The 19,860-nt window shown below is 42.5% G+C and overlaps 1 protein-coding gene across 3 annotated transcripts in view; it reads left to right on the top strand.

Moving 5' to 3' along the window:
* Positions 1–280: 280 nt before the first annotated feature.
* The window catches only part of NRDE2 (NRDE-2, necessary for RNA interference, domain containing), a 55,100-nt gene continuing 35,520 nt past the window's right edge, over positions 281–19,860 (top strand). For 2 of the 3 annotated variants that reach the window (XM_003939864.4, XM_010350580.3), the window contains exons 1-3: positions 281–419; positions 15,983–16,091; positions 17,605–17,838. In XM_003939864.4, the coding sequence (XP_003939913.1) occupies positions 356–419; positions 15,983–16,091; positions 17,605–17,838 (407 nt within the window). In that variant the 5' untranslated portion in view covers positions 281–355. Of the gene's footprint in view, positions 420–524; positions 623–15,982; positions 16,092–17,604; positions 17,839–19,860 lie in introns of those variants that run through there. The other variant, XM_010350579.3, reaches the window with a different exon arrangement.

The following is a 19,860-nucleotide window of genomic DNA, read 5'->3' on the forward strand; positions in this document are numbered from 1 at the left end:
CGGGTCGAATTGGAATCCCAGTTTCCTCAGTCCCTTTCCGCGGTGAATAATTCCCTCCCCGGGTTTTCGCAGTTCGGGTTCTCACAGTGTCCCAAGCATTAGGAAGCCTCCATTCCTTGCCCCGCCCCCTTTGGCCCCGCCCTATCCTGCTTTGCCCTGCCCCCTGCCCCGCCTTGTCCCCGTGCCATGACGCCCCTCCCCTCTGGGCCCCGCCCCTCCCGCTTCCGGGTCAGGCCCTAGAAAGCGCCGGGAAAACCACATTTCCCAGAGTGCACCGCCACGGCGGGGTCCTCGGACCGGCGCTTGCTCGCCTGCGCCATTTCTGTAGAGAGGAACGGCGGTGCGGCCTGTGGTCATGGCGCTGTTCCCGGCCTTTGCGGGGGTTAGTGAGACCCCCGATAGTGGGAGCTCCAGGAAAGGTAAGCACACAAATGAGCCGAAGAAGGTACTTGGCGGGCATAAGAGGCTGTTTCTCGGGTCCAGGTCTAGACTTTTACCTTGGATTTGTGTATCCATTTGTATCCCAGGGTTCTCCGCGGCGCTGCAAAGCCTTCTGGGAAGGGCTCAGGACCTCGTCCGAGGTCTGGGGCCCAAAGGACTCTTCTGGGCCGAGGTTGTAGAGGTATGGAGGGATGGAGAAAGACGGGTCCATGCCCTGGAGTTGGGACTTCTATATTAGGATGTTGTTAAGTCCTGTTCTTTTTTCGAGCCTCAGTTACTTCATCTTTAAAATGGGAAGAATGATACCCGACATCTCAAAGAAACCCTTGGTGCAAATGCAGAATGCTTTTATTACATATTCCTTCCTTTCCTGTTATACTTATTTCTGAAATACTTACTAGGTTGGTATTACTTAGCAGGCCTAGAGCTAGGGGATTCGTATCCAAATCCTAGTCAGTTTCTCCCTGGATGAGCACATCACCCAGTGATGTGGGCCTACTGTGTATCAAGTTATAGCTTTACACATTTTGCTTAAGCCCCAGACATTTCCAACAGAGCTGCATTGTTAAAAATTGGGGTACATAGTGAGTTCATTTAAAAAGTAATTAATCCTGGCCAGAAGCAGTAGCTCACGCCTGTAGGTGGAAGGATGGTTTGAGCCCAGGAGTTCACGACCATCATGGGCAACATAGGGAGATTCCCATCTCTTAAAAGAACAATTAGCCGGTGCACACCTGTAGTACCAGCTGCTCAGGAGGCTGAGCTGGGAGGATTGCTTCCCAGAAGTTTGAGGTTGCAGTGAGCCATGATCGTGCCACTGCAACCTGCCTTGGGGAGAACCCCGTCTCTAAAACCAAAAAAAAAAAAGTGATTTTAAATTATGTGCCACATGTGACATAATTCTAAATTATGTGCCCGATTGAGTCTTACACCTCTGTTATATCCTCTTACGTAGTTTCTACACTTTTTATAACGTTTCTCATAATTTTTTTGATTTTTTTGAAACGGGATCTCACTCTTGCTCAGGCTGGAATGCAGTGGCACCGTCATAACTCACTGCAGTTTCAAACTCATGGTCTCAACTTCCTGTCTCAGCTTCCCGAGTAGCTGGAACTACAGGTGTACACCATCAGGCCCAGCTAATTTTTTAAAATTTTTATTAGAGACCAGGTCTCACTGTGTTGACGAGGCTTGTCTTAAATTCTTGAGCTCAAGTGATCCTCTGCCTCGGTGTCCCAAAGTGCTGGGATTGCAGGGCTGGGCCACTGCACTCATCCTGTTTCTCATAATTGAGAGTAATTTCCTGTGTAATATTGTGGTCTTCCTTTACTAGACTGTAATATCCATCAGGTTGGGCAGTGTTTGTCTATTCATTGTAGCATAGTTAGCCCCTAGCACGGGTCCAGAATATGATAGGTATTCAATAAATATTTGTTGGATATACAGATCAGTAGTAGGTACTTAATAATTATGTGTTGTACAAATGCATGAGTACACCTAAAAAAAGTGTGTATCACAAGGTAGGATGTTATAGATAACATAGGTGAACTACAAGAATAATTACTTCTTCTTTTCCTTTTTTTTTTTTTTTTTTTTGAGACCAACTCTTGCTGTTGCCCAATCTGGAAACCAGTGGTGCGATCTTGGCTCATTGCAACCTCTGCCTCCTGGGTTCAAGTGATTCTCTGCCTCAGCCTTTTGAGTAGCTGGGACTACAGGCACTCGCCACCATGCTTGGCTAATTTTTGTATTTTTAGTAGAGACTGGTTTCACCATTTTGGCCAGGCTGGTCTTGAACTCCTGATCTTGTGATCTGCCTGCCTTGGCCTTCCAAAGTGCTGGGATTACACTGGTGAGCCTCTGTACCCGGCCCAGGAATAGTTACTTCTAACAGAAGGTTCAAAGAAGGCTTTATCTAGGAGCTAATTTTTTCTTTTGCTTTAAAAATAATTTTTTTTTGAGTCAGAGTCTCACTCTGTCACCCAGGCTCGAGTGCAGTGGTGCAGTCTCAGCTCACTGCAACCTCTGCCTCCCAGGTTCAAGTGATTCTTGTGCCTCAGTCTCCTGAGTAGCCTGGATTACAGGCATGCACCAACATACTTGGCCAATTTTTTGTATTTTTAGTAGAAATGGGGTTTCACCATCGTGGCCAGGCTGGTCTCAAACTCCTGACCTTAGATGATCCACCCACCTCGGCCTCCCAAAGTGCTGAGATTACAGGTGTGAGCCACTGTGCCTGGCCTACTTTTTTTTTTTTTTTTTTTTTTCCCTTAAATAGAGACAGGTTTTTGCTCTGTTGCCCAGGCTGGTCTCAAACTGCTGGGCTCAAGTGATCCTCTGGGCTCAGCCTCCCAAAGTGCTGGGATTACAGGCATGAGCACTGTGCCCAGCCGGGTGCTAAGTTTTGGCTGGATCTTCAAGAGGGTAGAATTTGGACAAGTAAAGATGGTAGAAGGGTATACCAGGGCCTTCAAGGCCTGCAGAATGAAAGTATGAGAACTGCAAATCATCTAGTTTTTCTGGAGATATAGTGGTGTAAAGAGGAGCCTTGGGAAATATGGTTGGGCTGATGATAATGGAGGATAGTGATCTTTAATAACACGTCAAAGCTTTATCTTTTTATTTTGAGAGAGGGAAATCTAAATTTTGCAGAGGAGTCTTACTTTTAAATAGTATTTGACATTCTCTGAATATCCACCATCAGGAAAATGTGTGTAAAAGTATGTTTTATAAAGTATTGTCTTTTAAAAAAATTTAAACACAACATTATCTCTGGTAATGAAAAAAGCCATAATTCTTTTCTGGTCATTTTCACTTAGCAGTATTCAAATTTCACAAGATGTCTCAGAAATGGAATTTTTTTTTTTTTTTTTTTTTTTTGAAAGAAAGGGAGAGAGAGAACAGGAGTCTTGCTCTATTGCCCAGGCTGGAATGCGATCTGAAAGTAGGTATTAAAAACCTCTTTTATGCCGATAATTGTGCTTAACAGCAGAGACAGGAAGGAATAGGGGAAGAAAATAACAAAAAGCCAACCAATATTTCATTTAAGTTTGTGAAATGCTATGCAAATGCTGAAGAGTGATTTACTTCCAATTATGTGGTCACTTTTAAAATAGGTGTAATATGATACTGAGAAAAATGTATGTTCTGTGGACCTGGGGTGAAGAATTCTATAAATATTCAGAGTTTACTTGTTCCAGGTCTGAGTTCAAATCTTAGATGTCCCTGTTCATTTTCTGTGTCGTTGATCCGTCGAATATTAACAATGTGGTGTTAAAGTCTCCCGCTGTTATCGTGCAGGAGTCCAAGTCTATTTATAAGTCATTAAGAACTTGTCTTATGTATCTGGGTGTTCCTATATTGGGTGCATATATATTTATGATAATCGACTCCTGTTGTTGCATTGATCGTTTTACCATTATGTAATGTCCTCTTTTGTTTCTTTTAGTCTTTGTTACTGTTAAAGTCCATTTTGTCAGAGACCAAAGTTACAACTCCTGTTTTCTTTTCTTTCTTTCTTTTTTTTTGCTCTCCATTTGATTGGTAAGTCTTCTACCAACCCTTTGTTTTGAGTCTTTGTGTGTCCTTGCTTACGAGATAGATGGGTTTTGACTTTTTATTCAATTTGCCTGTGTCTTTGGGGCATTTAATCCACTTAAATTTAGGATTAATACTGATATTTGTGAGTTTAATATTGTTGTTTAATGCTAGCTGGCAATTTTGCCCATTAGTTGATATAGATTCTTCATTATGGAGATACTCTTTACCTTTTGGTGAGTTTTTGGGATGACTGATACTGGTTGTTCCTTTCAGAAGCTTTTGTGAAGCAGGACTGGTGGTGACGAAATCTCTTGAGTGCTTGCTTGTTCATGAAAAATTTGATTTTTCCTTTATTTATGAAGCTTAATTTGGCTGGATATGAGATTCTGGCTTGAAAATTCTTTTCTTTGAGGATATTGAATGTTGACCCCCCATTCTCTACTAGTTTGTAGGGTTTCAGCTGAGAGATCTGCTGTGAGTCTGATAGGCTTCCCTTTATGGGTAACTTGACCTTTCTCTTGCTGCCCTTAGAATTTTCTCCTTTATTTCAACCCTAGTGAATCTTAACGATTATGTGTCTTGGGGTTGCTCTACTTAAGGAGTATCTTTGTGGTGTTCTCTGTATTACCTGAAGTTGAGTATTTTCCTGCCTTACTAGTTTAGGAAAGTTTTCCTGAATAATATCCTGAAGAATATTTTCCAGCTTGGATTCATTCTCTTCATGCCATTCAGGTACACCTATCAAACGTAAATTAGATCTTTTCACATAGTCCCATATTTCTTGGAGACTTTGCTCATTCCTTTTTACTCTTTCTTCTCTAATCTTGTCTTCTCATTTCATTTCATTAAGTTGGTCTTCGACCTCTGATATCCTTTCTTCTGCTTGATCAATTCGACTGTTAAAACCTGTGCATACTTCACAGAGTTCTCCTATTGTATTCTTCAGTTCCATTAATTCACTTATATTCCTCTCTAGATTCTCTATTCTCATTAGGATTTCATCAAACCTTTTTTCAAGGTTCTTAGTTTCTTTACATTGGACTAGAACGTGTTCTTTTAACTCACAGAAGTTTCTTATTATCCACCTTCTGAAGCCTAAATCTGTTAATGGAACGCACTTGTTCTCCATCAGGCCTTGTTCCCTTGTTGATGAGGAACTGTGATCACCTGTAGAGGGAGAGGCATTCTGATTTTGGGTATTCTCGGCCTTTTTACACTTGTTTCTTCCTATCATTGTAAATTTATCCACCTGTCATCTTTGTAATTACCGACTTTCAAATTAAGTCTCTGAGTGGACGTCCAACTTGTTGATTCCCAGCGCCGGAATCTGAGCAACCCACTGCACTGGCCAAAACAGCGGCGTTAAGATTCGTGATACTTTTCTGCCCTGGAATCTGCAGTCTGGCTTCCTTCTTGAGTCCCTTTTTCAATCAGCTGAAAAAGTGACTCTGCCTTCCCGGAGCTCCAAACGTCGACCAAAAGGGGACCCAGTCCTGTTTACTCTGCACCGAGAACCCCTGTGCTGGGGCGCGGGCAAAACCGCCGCGCCGGCTACGTGCTGGTGACCCGTGGGTCTCTTCCGCTGGGAATCTCCTGGTCCGTGAGCAGCAAAAATTCGTCTGAAAGTGGCGTCCTCTCGTTCTCTGTGCTTTCACTGGGAGCTGTAATCCTGAGCTGCTAGTAATCAGCCATCTTGGATCTCTCTCCAAAAATGGAATTTTACAGTTGAATTATTCAAGTCAATTTCCAAAATAAAGCCAACATTGCATTTTATGGCTATATGCCTTAGGTCTCTTTCAATATAAAACAGTTTCTCCCTCTTCGTTTTCCCATGTGATGGATTTGCTGAGGAAACTGTGTCATTTGTCCTGTAGATGTTTCCCACCAAATCCTCATAGTGTGTCACTTAACATGTTTCTGTATCCCAGTATTTTCTGTAAACTGGTATTTAGATCTAATCAATTGATTAGTTTCAGGTTTAATCTTTTCATTGAAAGTACCTCACTGGGCTAGGCTCACACCTGTAATCTGAGCACTTTGGGAAAGCAGAGGTGGGTGTATCACTTGAGGTCAGGAGTTTGAGACCAGCCTGACCAACATGGTGAAACCCTGTCTCAAAAAAATAAAATAAAATAAAAAGGAGGGATCAGTGTACTTAGCTGTCGAGTCAAATCAGGAGGATGCCCTGTCTAATGTTCCTTCTTTCAGTGATGTTAAGATTGACCAGTGGATTCATGTTTGCAACCTGATTCATCCCACATGAAGCAGCCCATCAACCTTACACCTAATGATTTTTGCAGCCATTTAGATTATTGCTTAGGTTCATTATTATTTCATTGAGATTGCAAAATGGTTATTTTCTAATTGTATTATTCCTACACACACACACACACACACACACACACACATTTATTTATTATTTTTTTGATATGGAGTTTCAATCTTGTTGCCCAAGCTGGAGTTCAATGGCATGATTTCAGCTCACCACAGCCTCCGCCCCTCTCCCGCCCCTCAGCCTCCTGAGTCCTTAGGATTACAGGCATGTGCTGTCACGCCCAGCTAATTTTTTGTATTTTTAGTAGAGACAGGGTTTCTCCCTGTTGGTCAGGCTGGTCTCGAACTCCCGACATCCAGGTGATCTGCCCACCTCAGCCTCCCAAAGTGCTGGGATTATAGGCGTGAGTCACTGCACCCAGCCTCTCCTATATTTATTAATATTAGTTATTCTCTGAAGAACTATTAGGATACCCTGAATATAGTTTAGGCAGGAAAGACAGGATACTTTTTTTGTTTTGTTTATTTTTTTGAGACAGTCTACTTGTCACCCAGGCTGGAGTGCAGTGGCGAGATGTGGCTCACTGCAACCTTCGCTTCTCGGGTTCAAGTGATTTTCCTGCCTCAACCTTCTGATTAGCTGGGACTATAGGGGTGCGCCACCATGCCTGGCTAATTTTTGTGTTTTTAGTAGAGAGAGCGTTTCAGCATGTTGGCGAGGCTGGTCTTGAATTCCTGACCTCAAGCGATGCACCTGCCTTGGCCTCTCAAAGTGCATGAGCCACCTCACTCGACCTAGGATAAATATTTGATTTATTTCTTTTGCTAGTCTCAAAATAATGAGTTGGGGTCCCAGTAACTTCTAGAGGTGACCAATGAGGTGTGAGGTTTTTTTGTTTTCTTTATGAACTCCTGAATTTTTAACATTTATATTTCAATTCATTGCAGGTAGGTTGATTTTTTTAAGAGATGGGGTTTGACTCCATTGCCCAGGTTGGAGTGTAGTGGGGTGATCATAGCTCGTTATAATCTTCAGTTCCTGGGCTCAAGCAGTCCTCCTGGCTCAGCCTCCTGAGTAGCTGGGACTACTAGTGTACACCACCACACTCAGCTGACTTATTTATTTATTCATTTATTTATTTGATTTTCTGTTGCCCAGGCTGGAGTGCAGTGGCTGGATCTCGGCTCACTGCAACCTCTGCCTCCTGGGTTCAAGTGATTCTCCTGCCTCGGCTTCCCAAGTAGCTGGGACTACAGGCATGTGCCACCACCACGCCCAGCTAATTTTTATATTTTTAGTAGAGATGGAGTTTCACCACGTTAGCCACGCTGGTCTTAAACTCCTGACCCTAAGATCTACCCGCCTTGGCTTCCCAAAGTGCTGGGATTACAGGTGTGAGCCACTGCGCCTGATGACTTAACTATTTTTTTTAGAGATAGGGTCTCACTACGTTGTTCAGGCTGATTTTTTTTTTTTCCTTTTTTTTTTTGAGACGGAGTTTCGCTCTTGTTACCCAGGTTGGAGTGCAATGGCGCGATCTCGGCTCACCTCAACCTCCGCCTCCTGGGTTCAGGCGATTCTCCTGCCTCAGCCTCCTGAGTAGCTGGGATTACAGGAACGCGCCACCATGCCCAGCTAATTTTTTGTATTTTTAGTAGAGACGGGGTTTTACTGTGTTGACCAGGATGGTCTCCATCTCTTGACCTCGTGATCCACCCGCTTCCGCCTCCCAAAGTGCTGGGATTACAGGCGTGAACCACCACGCCGGGCTTTCAGGCTGATCTTGAATCTTGGCCTTAAGCAGTGCTCCCGCCATGGCCTCCCAGACTGCTGGGATTACAGGCATGAGCCATCATGCTGGGCCTGACCCTATGGTCTTTATTTAATAGCTTTCTTGCTTTTTGTCCTAAGAGATGTCCAGGGATCATCTTACATTTTCTACTGTGGCCTGGAGTTGGCCATTTCTCCAGGGAATCCTGGTTTCTTTTAGTGGAAAATGGTGTGGATATATGAAAACCACATGCTGGGTTCTTAGGGGTGTCATCACCACGGTGTGGTCATTACTTCTAGACTTTTTCAGTGGATGGAACAAGGAAGAGAAAAATACATCAGGAATTCATATTAGTGTTTTCAGTCCAAATTTAAGATTATGAAATTTTTACTTCTTTGATTTAATTTTTAAACTTCTTTATATGTTCAAAATGACAGTATTAATGTGACTAATACTAACAGTTTCAGATTTCTTTATGGGTGTATTTGTTTTAAGGACGTATCCCACAATGGATATGTGGTCAAATTATTGAGTTTGAAAGTCACTTGAAACAATTTCATGTGTGGTTTTACCACCAGTTTGATATTTAGATATATTCGTTCCATTTGTTTTCCATTTTTAGGGATTGTTTTTTCTTTTGAATTTGGTTTTGTTTTATGATGATGTAAAACGCTGAGTCTAACGTTGAGAGTGTAAACCATGTATATTCAGAGAAGAAAATATATATTCCATCTCTGTTCCTCCAACCTGTCACTTTCCTTCCCCTGCAGGTTACCATCGTCATTAGCCAATGGTATCCTCCCATTTTTTTCCTCCTTTCTGTAAGCAACTGTATTTCCCCTCTCTTTCTTCAGTGTATACTGTTCTGTGTTTCACCTTGGATCCTGGAGATCGCTCTACACTCTGTGGAGATCTTCCTCATTTCTTCTTCTGGTGCACAGAACTCCATCGTGTGGCTGTCACATGCTGTATTCAGCCAGTCCCCTATTAAGGACATTTGGACTGTTTCCAGTCTTTTGCTGTTATAAATAGAACCAGTGTACTTTTTGCCTTACACTATAAAAAATGTTATGAAAATGTAAAGTAGTGTTAGCAAGCGAGTGCAGAGTTTCAATTAAAAAAAACATTACACTCCTGGACAGGAAAGACACCCAATACCAAAATGAGTGAAAGAGGCACTGCTTTCCTCTTGCTGGCTACCATTAAAAGTTAGGCCAAGGGCCGGGCACAGTGACTTACACCTGAAATCCCAGCACTTTGGGAGGCCAAAGCGGGCAGATCACTTGAGCTTAGGAGTTTGAGACCAGCCTGGGCAACATGAAAAAACCCTATCTCTAACAACAACAACAAAAACTAGCCGGGTTTGGTGGCGTGTGCCTGTGGTCCCAGCTACTCGGAAGGCTGAGGTGGGAGGATTGGTTGAGCCTGTGAGGTGGAGGTTGCAGTGAACTGAGATCTCACCACTGCACTCTAGCCTGGGTGACAGAGTGAGAGTCCATCTAAGAAAAAAACCAAAGAGGCTAGGAATTAAGTAGGTATCACATTCAGGAAGGAGTCTGTTGGGGCTGTGTTTAGCAAAGTTCATGCTTTCAACAAACAGGAATAGGAGCATCCATTGTGTCAGGAGCAGCAGAGAGCCCCCATCGTCTGACCCCTTTAATCCTGGAGCTTTTCTTCCTACCCTCAGATTGTTGACAAGGATTGTGTACCCTAAAACATTGTTGCTTGGGAATCACATATTTGACAGATTTGGAATGGAAGATGGTGTATTAGTTTATTTAATCTTCATATTATATGAAGCAGACATATTGTCCATATTTGGGGAAGAAACTAACCACATTATCTTTTTCCCTACAAATGTTTTTCTTCCTATGTCCACAAATCAGAAAACGACGCTACCATTCACCCAAACCAAAACTTAGACACATACCTTGACTCCCCACTTCCACCCATTCAGTTCATTAGTGCTTCGAAACAACTCCGAAAGTCCTTAGTTTCTCTGTAATCTCACTACCACTACCTAACTTTTGCCATCATGTCCCCTGGATTGCTATAGCAGCCTCGTAAAGTAGCGTCCCCACCGTTAGTCCTACCTTTGCTCTCCGAACCACTGTCCACAGTGTTGCAAGAATTTTAAAATGTCTTTATTTAGAAATATTATGGCTGGGCGTGGTGGCTCACACCTGTAATCCCAGCACTTTGGGAGGCTGAGGGGGGCAGATCACGAGGTCAGGAGCTTGAGAACATCCTGGCTAACACGATGAAACACCACCTCTACTAAAAATATAAAAAATTAGCCAGGTGTGGTGGCACGTTCCTGTAGTCCCAGCTACTCGGGAGGCTGAGGCAGGAGAATTGCTTGAACCCGGGAGGCGGATGTTGCAGTGAGCCAAGATCATGCCACTGCACTCCAGCCTGGGTGACAGAGCAAGACTCCATCTCCCCCCCACCAAAAAATTATGTGCCATTCACTGGTTTAAATGCCTTACAAATACCAACTTAGTGAATTCTCATAACAACCCTGTGAAGTTAGTACTGTCCAATTGTATGTGCAGAGGGAGCCAGTAAGTGACTTCTGAAGGTTGTGTGATTAGTAAGTCACAGAGTCAGGATTTGAACTCAACAGTTAAGCTTCAAAGTGTGTGCTCTTATTTTTTTGGAGACGGAGTCTCACTGTCACCCAGGCTAGAGTGCAGTGGCATCTGCGCTCACTACAACCTCCGCTTCCAGGGCTCAAACGATTCTCCTCCCTCAGCCTCCTGAGTAGCTGGGACTACAGATGTGCACCACCATGCCTGGCTGATTTTTGTATTCCTAGTAGAGGTGGGTTTCACCATGTTGGGCAGACTGGTCTCGAACTCCTAACCTGAAATGATCCATCCGCCTCGGCCTTCCAAAATACTAGGATTATGGGCGTGAACCAGCGCGCCCAGCCTAAAACATGTGCTCTTAAAACTACTCTTTGCTGCTGATCTTTCAAACGGTGTATCTGATTTCGTCACTCTCATTCAAAACGTGACTATCTGCCCATTGCTCTTAGGGTAATACTAAGCTCTCAAACATGTTTTTTAAGGTCCTACCTCTCCTGCTTCATTTTGCCCCTATTTCCCCTCCGTCCCAGTGGCCAAGCCACAGTCACTTATGCTATTTCTCAGTGTCTGTTTCCCAGACACGTTCTAGGAGCCTAATTCCTTCACTCCTCCTCCTCTAGATCTTAGCTGAGATATTTTCTTAGGCAGCTTTCTCTGATCCAGACCTTGTTTGAATTAGGGGACGTGCTGTCATTATTCCCTGTATATTTTCTCTCTCTCTGAATTTGTCACATTGTGTGTAAGTGACGGTTAGTAGGACAGCACCATGAGGGTAGTGTTGGGTTTGTCTTACTCATCTTGCATTCCTAGCACCTAGAGCAGCACCTGGCTGTTAGTTTAAAAATTACCCAATTAAAAAAAAAAAGAGACTCAGAGAAATGATTTCGTTCAGAGTTGCACAACTAAGAAACAACCAGTTTGAACACAGGTCCTTCCAACTACAGAGCTTGTGTTATAAACCGTGCTATGATATTAGAACATTGGGGTTTTGGTCCTTTATATAATACCTTTGGAATTACTGGGCCTCTTCAAATGGTAGGTTGACTGCCTTGGAAGGGCTGGCTTTGCTCAGGTTCTCCGGAACAATCATCTTAAATGCAGTTCTCAGCCATGTTTGCTGGTGCTTTTTGTATAAATAAGTTTGTGCTCCCAGATCCTTTGTCAGAAAATGAGAGTTCCAATCAAAACTAAGAGCTTGTCTTATTCATTTTAAAGGAACAAATCTCTTCCATAATATATACACTACTTTCTTTATATAGTTGGCCCTAGAAATGTTTTTGAATTGCCATCTCTGGAGGAGCACTTTCCTCTGAGTTCACCTAAACAAACTAGTAATCAGTGCTATTTTGTTATAATAAAAGGGAAATGGATGTAGAACTTGGGTCTTCTGTCCAATTATAATTTAAAATCTATTTTAAAGTTCAAATCTTTTTATGGCAATTTTTTCCTCCCTCTATGTGTAATGTAATTGAATTAAAGCATTTTCACTAGTGATGGAGAAATAGGGTTACATAATAAATGTTCATAAAAAGTATTTCAGCTTAAATTATTCAGCGATGATTCATTATATTATTTTCTGTTAAATTACCCTGAAAATTTATACATGCTAACATTTCTACCAGATACCTGCCTGTTTTTGTTAGGCAGTAGTTCTAAAGTGGTTTTTCTGCCTGAGGTTTCCACATTTCTTGGTGTGTATGCATAATAAAATATATGGCAGAGTGTTAATTTCCAGGCACATTCCAACTTGTAATTTACTAACAACCTGAGATTTGTCAGCCAGTGGGATTCTCTTTCTTAAACCATAGGCATTTGGTGTGCTGCCGATCGTCTCTATAAATGTTACATCTTGCTTAGTATTGGCATAATTACCTATGTACATATTTTATATCCATCAAGTATGTAAATTATGTGAGGATGTAATTATTGAAAAGGACTTTGCAATCTGATTAATAAAGCATCTTTTCATCTCGGATGGCTTTCTCCAGAATTCTGTTGAATTTAACAATCCAAATGTATTTGTTTTTTTGTTTTTGTGATGGAGTCTTTCTCTGTCGCCCAGGTGGAAATGCAGTGGTGCAATCTCAGCTCACTGCAATCTCTGCCTCCCAGGTTTAGGCGATTATCCTGCCTCAGTCTCCCAAGTAGGTGGGACTGCAGGCGCCCCCCCCCCCCCCCCCGCCTCAATGCTTGGCTAATTTTTGTATTTTGAGTAGAGAAGGGGTTTTACCATGTTGGCCAAGCTGGTCGACCTTGTCATCTTACTGCCTTGGCCTCCCAAAGTGCTTGGATTACAGGCATGATCCGCCGTGCCTGGCTCCAAGTGTATTATTTGACAGTGAAGCTTATGATTGTAAGCACCATGTGAGCAGAACCTTTCTTGTTCCCCACTGTACCCCCAATACCTAGACCTGTGCCTGGGCATGTAGTTGGTATTCAGTAAACTTACGTAATATTTAAATATACATTTACAATGAAGAAAGGAAGAATTATACTAGTTGCACTTTATGCCCAGATAATGGATTTTTTTTTTGTTGAAGATTTCAAATTTCTTCAGTTTGTTCATTTGATTAGGTGTTGGGGATATAAACATGCAAAGATGTGGTCCATATTCTCATTCATTTTATTTATTCAACAGTTATTTATCGAGTCCAGTTGCTTTGTACCAAGGCACTGTGCTAGGAGTTGGGAGTACAGTAGTGAATAGTCATGGCCTCAGCCCTCATGGGGCCTGTAGTTTGGGAAGTGACAGGTGGGAGGAGGGGAGGGAGCTGGAAACTTGGATGTAGGAGTTGTAAGCCAGTTGGTTATTTGTTTGGCAGAATATTTTTGTTTCTTTTTTCTTTTGCCACTTCTGTAGTATCTCAGCAGTCATTACTAATCTGGTCTCTATAAGGATTTGAGTTGTTGACCCTTGGCTTAGAGTATAGTGGGAAGATAATGAGATTACAATGTGAAGATTGCCATAAAAGCCCCATGTACCAATTGCAGGGAGGCTTTAGGAGAACCAGCCTCCCTAGTTGAGGAAGTGAAGAGAAGCTCCATGGTGTGGGGTGGAGGGAACTGGATGAAGAGTCACAGATTCAGGTTCAGATGTGTGCCCATAGCCATAGCTGGGCCTCCAGCTGTTGGTCTGTAAGTGAGGCGGAGGTGTCCAGGCTGTGCTCTGAAGAGCTTTCTCAGACCCAGCTCCTCCCTCTGAACTCCCAACTAGAGAACATCCCTGCCTTTTCTGTTCTTCATTTTGGACTTCTCTGGGAGATTCCATTTGAAAAGCGGGTTCCTTGCCTAAGAAATTTTGAAAGTCCATGGACTAGAGGACTTCCAAAATCTTTCCAGGCCTGGCACACAGTGATTGTTACTTCTAATATTTCATGCATGTCCACTGTTAATATGCTATCAAAAAATAAAACACAACTTCTTGTCAGGTGAAAATAAATTTTGCTCTGCAGAAGGTCATTCCATTGGCATGAAGGTCACAGAGGGTCCATGAGGATTCGGGTTCAAAACCCAAGACTTTTCTTTTCTTTTCTTTTTCCCTTCCTTCCTTCCTTCCTTTCCTTTTTAAAATAGAGATGGGGTCTTGCTTATGTTTCCCAGGCTGGTCTTGAACTCCTGGGCTCAAGTGATCTCCTCCCCTCGGCTTCCCAAAGTGCTAATATAGTAGATGTGTTGGCTGAGTTTTATCTCTTTCTGAAATTTTCCCCCCACAGTAGTGCCATACGGCAAAGCCTCAATTGCATCTTCAAAAGCCTGGCACAGTGGTGGCCTGCCTGTAGTCCCAGCTGCTTGGGAGGCTGAAGCAGGAGGATTGTTGGAGTATAGGAGTTTGAGGTCAGCTTGGGCAACACAGCAAGACCCCATCTCTCAAATTTAAAAAGCCTTTCTTTTGTCTTCTGAAGGACTTTGAAGAGTCACACATGGTACGTTGTGATGTCTGTATTTCTTTACATTTTCTTCCAGCTGTCATCACTATCTAGAATATTTATGTAGAAATATACTGGAATTGTTTGAGAGCATCTTTTCCTGAATACTGTTTGTTCTGTCTTTTTCCACTTTTTTTGGTTCATGATAGAATCTGATTATTGTGGAAGTAATTTTGATCTCAGTGAGCAATAGGAACTAGTTTCACATATCTTTTGCCAAGAAGTAGCCCCAAGTGAAGGGAGCCAACCTCAGAAGGAAAAAGACAGTGGAAGGCTGCATGAGCATTTGTTTAGCATTTAGTAGGTGTGACCTTACTAATTACTTAACCCCTTTGAGTCTTAGTTTCCTCTTCTGTAAAATGGTGATCATAATACCTCCCATAGCACCCTGTTGTGAGGATTAAAAGATGAAAAGGATGTAAGTGCTTAGTCTGGTGTTTGGCCTGCTGTAGGCACTTAAGTTAGAATCTCTCACTTCTTTCTCTTTTTTCTGTGCTGTTTAATATGCCTTTCTTTCTTTGGGATTTTCCTTCCTTCGTCTTTCTCACAAGTATTTGTTGCATACCTACTATAAGCCAGTGATTAAAACAGTACCTGTTGTCAAAAAGCATACATTCTGGTGTCTTCTCTTTACTAAGATGCAGTTATTGATATAGTTTGACTCCGTGTGCCCCCCCCGCCCCCCCCCCCCCCCCCCCCCCCCCCCGTCTTGAATTGTAATCCCTTTCATCCCCATGCATCAAGGGAGGAACCTGGTGGGAGGTGATTGGATCCTGGGGGCAGTTTTCCCCATGCTGTTCTCATGATAGTGAGTGAGTCCTCATGAGATCTGATAGTTTTGTAAGGGGCTCTTCCCCCTTGGCTCTTCACTCTCTTCTATGCTGCCACCACGTCAAGGAGGTCCTTGCTTCTCCTTCGCCTTCCACCACGATTGTAAGTTTCCTGAGGCCTCCCCAACTATGTGGAACTTCGAGTCAATTAAACCTCTTTCCTTTATAAATTACCCAGTCTTGAGTATTTCTTTGTAGCAGTGGGAGAATGGATTAATACAATTAGGAATGGTCTGAATCAAATTTGAGGTCATAAAAGCCTAATGCTTTGGAAACATTCGTACTCATTAGACACTATGGATGGATGGAATGCATCATGCCTTGTTGCCTTTTAGGCTGTACTTGTTACGTGGCTTTTGCTTAAGCTGCAGCTTCATATCACAGAAGGATTTCTGCCTTGAATATTTTAGAGTGTATTAAAGCCATGCCTTGTGAAATAAAAATTTCATGGATTCTGTTCAGCTTCTGTGGACTTTGGACTGACTGTTCAAAATGTCTGGCTGACATTGGCTGTGAATTAGGATGTCAGCTGATGAGATGGATAGATCTCCTGCTTTAGAATCATATTGAGTTAATTTCATTGATCTTTTCTCCTTTTATCTGTGCAGAGTTAGACTGGCTGAGCAACCCAAGCTTTTGTGTCGGATCCATAACGTCCCGGAGCCAACAAACTGAAGCAGCCACAGCCCATGTTTCTGAAGGGTCACCACTGTCAAGGTAGTTTTTGTTTGACAGATGAGTTTTCGTTTTTGTCAGCTTACTGTCTATAGCTTAGCTGAAATGATGCTCCTTAGAAAACTCTAATGAAAGAGCTATGTCAAACTCTTACTTAAAGTAATGAGGTAATCTTTGACTGTTTTTCCTTACCTCTTGTACTGTTTCTTTGCTTTGCTTTGCAGTGGCAAGTACATGACACAGTTAGTGCCTGTAATTAGGCCAAGAGGGAAATGGCATCATTGTGATTCTCAAGTAACTTTACTAACCTCATTAGTAACCTTTAGAATATCATAATTCGGATATTTCTTTAGCTGCATTTTCAACCCTTTTGTAAAAATAGAGGGAGCTTGTATAATATAAGATTAAAAATGGCCTGAAAACATCAGGGAAAGCAAGATGGCACATCGCTCTCCTCAGCTGTGAAGGAATTTTGTTTTAGACCATTGAACTGAGAAATAAGCTCTCTCACAAATATAGACTAGGTGGTTTCACTAATAAGGTGAATAGGCTGTGAAACCCCGTGCTCTAAATGTGTAAGAAGCCTTTGGAGATTGAGAATAGTTGATGCATGAGAGGGAGTTGGTAGATATTAGATATTTCAGTAATGAGGAAGAAGAGCTTGTCGTCATCTCTGAAAACAAGGACCACAATTAAATGTGCTTTTTTTTTTTTCCCATTAACCTCATGTTGGCTTAATATATGACACTGAAAATAAACATTTTACAATGCTTGCTTTAAATTTAATCAGTTTATTTTTTAAAAATAAAGATGAGGTCTTGCCGTGTTGCCCAGGCTTGTCTCAATCTCCCAAGCACCTTGAGCAGTCCTCCTGCCTTGGCCTCCCAAAGTAGTAGGATTATAGGCATGAGTCACCGCACCCAGCAAACCTTTCATAATGTCTTAAAAATAATATATTTGGCCAGGCGCGGTGGCTCAAGCCTGTAATCCTAGCACTTTGGGAGGCCGAGGCGGGTGGATCACGAGGTCAAGAGATCGAGACCATCCTGCTCAACATGGTGAAACCCCGTCTCTACTAAAAATACAAAAAAATTAGCTGGGCATGGTGGCGCATGCCTGTAATCTCAGCTACTCAGGAGGCTGAGGCAGGAGAATTGCCTGAGCCCAGGAGGCGGAGGTTGCGGTGAGCCAAGATCGCGCCATTGCACTCCAGCCTGGGTAACGAGAGTGAAACTCTGTCTCAAAAAAAAAATATATATATGTATATATTTGATAAGTAGTAGGTTACTTTCATTTAAAGATGTATAAATGTGGAAATATAGGTTTAGAAACTATTAAAATTAGAATTTCTTCACGTGTTTTTATTTGAGGTCCAGTTCCTAAGTCTTGCAGGTGAGGTGTAATGCAGGAAGTTACTGTCTAATATATAGGCAAACAGTAAATCTGTGTGAACATTTATAGAGTTCCCTCTTAACTATTCGTTGACTTAATTACGGGTTATTATTTTTCCTACGTCTTTTTAGAAACGAATTCTAAAGTTGGTTTTCCCAAACAGGAGTCCTCTGAAATCAGAGCCTTCAGATGAAAGTGACACTAACAAAAAGTTCAAACAAACAAGCAGAAAAAAGAAGAAAGAGAAAAAGAAAAGAAGGAAGCACCAGCATCATAAGAAAACAAAGAGGAAACATGGACAGTCGAGTAGCAGCAGGTCTGAGACAGACACTGATTCTGAAAAGGACAAACCTTCCAGAACCATCGGAGGCAGTAAAAAGGAATCTGAGAAACCGAAGTAGGTTGCTCTTCTTGAGTCCCTATGATATTTTAAGTCTTGAGTTTTTCTCCTTTAATTGTTGCCACAAATTAGATATTTGAATAACCGTTCAGTCAGTCAGAAGAGAGCTCTACCATTATATCAGTTTAAAAAAGAAAAGGAACAAATTAGGGACATGATTTCATTTGAGAAATGTTATTAGGACACCACAGTAATGATTGGGTGAGTCTGGTTCAGACAAAAAGTCTTTGGGATTTTCAAAAGGTGGCGGATGTGCTGCAGTGGGCCTGTGAGTCAGTTAACTGCATAGTTAAGGGTTCCCTTTCTGAGGGCCATGGGTCTCCACACTCAGGGTAAGAGGAACAAAATCTTCTTTCTCTGCCTTGATGTGTCTTTCATCCAGTCACTCCTATCACCTCCTGTGTGTGTACATGATCACACACATTTTAAGATTAACATAGCACTTAAATAATTGTCATGTTTTTCCTTTTCCTTTTCATATTTATTCAGGACCACTATGTTGAAGGTGGTATAAAACAGTTCATGACTACAGTATGTCCATTCCTTGGGGGCTTTATTTCTCCCACATTTTATTCTGCTTTCTTTCTGTTTGTTTTTTTTTTTTTTTTTTTTTTTAGACAGAGTTTCACTCCTGTTGCCCAGGCTGGAGTGCAGTGGCATGATCTTGGCTCACTGCAACCTCTACCTCCTGGGTTCAAGCAATTCTCCTGCCTCAGCCTCCCAAGTAGCTGGGATTACAGGCATCTGCCACCAAACTGGCTAAATTTTTGTGTTTTTAGTAGAGATGGGGTTTCACCATGTTGGCCAGGCTGGTCTTGAACACCTGACCTCAGTTGATCCACCCATCTCGGCCTCCCAAAGTGCTGGGATTATGAGCATGAGACACTGCTCCTGGCCTACTCTGCTTTCTACCTTGAGTGTATATTTCAGTGCATTCTGCAGAACAGCTACGGCATAGGTGCTCAATACAGCTTTTTCTCTGTTCCTAGTTGAACTCTTCCTAAGTAGAGGGGTATTTGCCTGTAGGTGGAGAGGTGGCATATGGTGAAACTACCTGAATTGTTGCTTATTTAACTTTTTCTTTTTTTTTTTGCTCATATGGTCTAGAAGAGAGAAAACTTAGGTACTTCTCTAGAACATCTTTAAAAAAGAAATAGTGCTGTTGATATTTTTGCAACTCTTCAGGAATTTTTTTTCTTTTTTTTTTTTTTTTTGAGATGGAGTCTCACTGTGTCACCCAGGCTGGAGTGCAGTGGTGCCGTCTCACCTTACTGCAACCTCTGCCTCTCGGATTCAAGCGAGTCTGATGCCTCAGCCTGAGACTATAGGCATACATTGTAGCTGGGACTACAGTGCATGCACTACCACGCCCAGCTAATTTTTGTATTTTTAGTAGAGATGGGGTTTCACCATGTTGGCCAAGGCTGGTCTCGAACTCCTGGCCTCAAGCAATCCACTTGCCTCAGCTTCCCAAAGTCCTAGGATTCCGGGCATGAGCTACTGCGCCCGGTCTTCAGGAGTTAGTTACTTCCATTGTGTGCTTAGAAGTCCCATTGATGTCAGTGAGAGCTCTACGTCAGAGCAAGTCTGGAACCTGGCCGTTAATGCTTCCATCTGAGAGCCAGTCACTGCAGGCTTAGGGGATCCCTCTGTCATCAGATTGTGCTAGAGAGCACTGGAGACCGGTGTGGCTCAGAGGAGCCAGATTGATGTAGCAGCCCTCTGTGTATCTCAGATGCTCTACCTGCAACCCAAGCTTGCTCTTTAGAGGAACAAATAAAGCAGTCGAGCCAAAAGGTTCTGAATTTGACTGAATTTTTGAGTGCAGGAATCAGACCTGTCTTGCTTACCACTATATTCCCCCAGTACTTGGTGCACAGGGCCTGACACAGAGTAAGCACTTAATGCGTTTTTGTTCAACGAATGAATGAATATGTTTTTGGTATCCTTACTTTTTACTGTGTCTTTAAAGCAAGCTACTTTAATTGTTACGTCTTCCCAAAAATTCGCCTTTTAGCC

Source organism: Saimiri boliviensis, chromosome 2 (assembly GCF_048565385.1).
Source record: "Saimiri boliviensis isolate mSaiBol1 chromosome 2, mSaiBol1.pri, whole genome shotgun sequence".
Lineage (NCBI taxonomy): Eukaryota > Metazoa > Chordata > Mammalia > Primates > Cebidae > Saimiri > Saimiri boliviensis.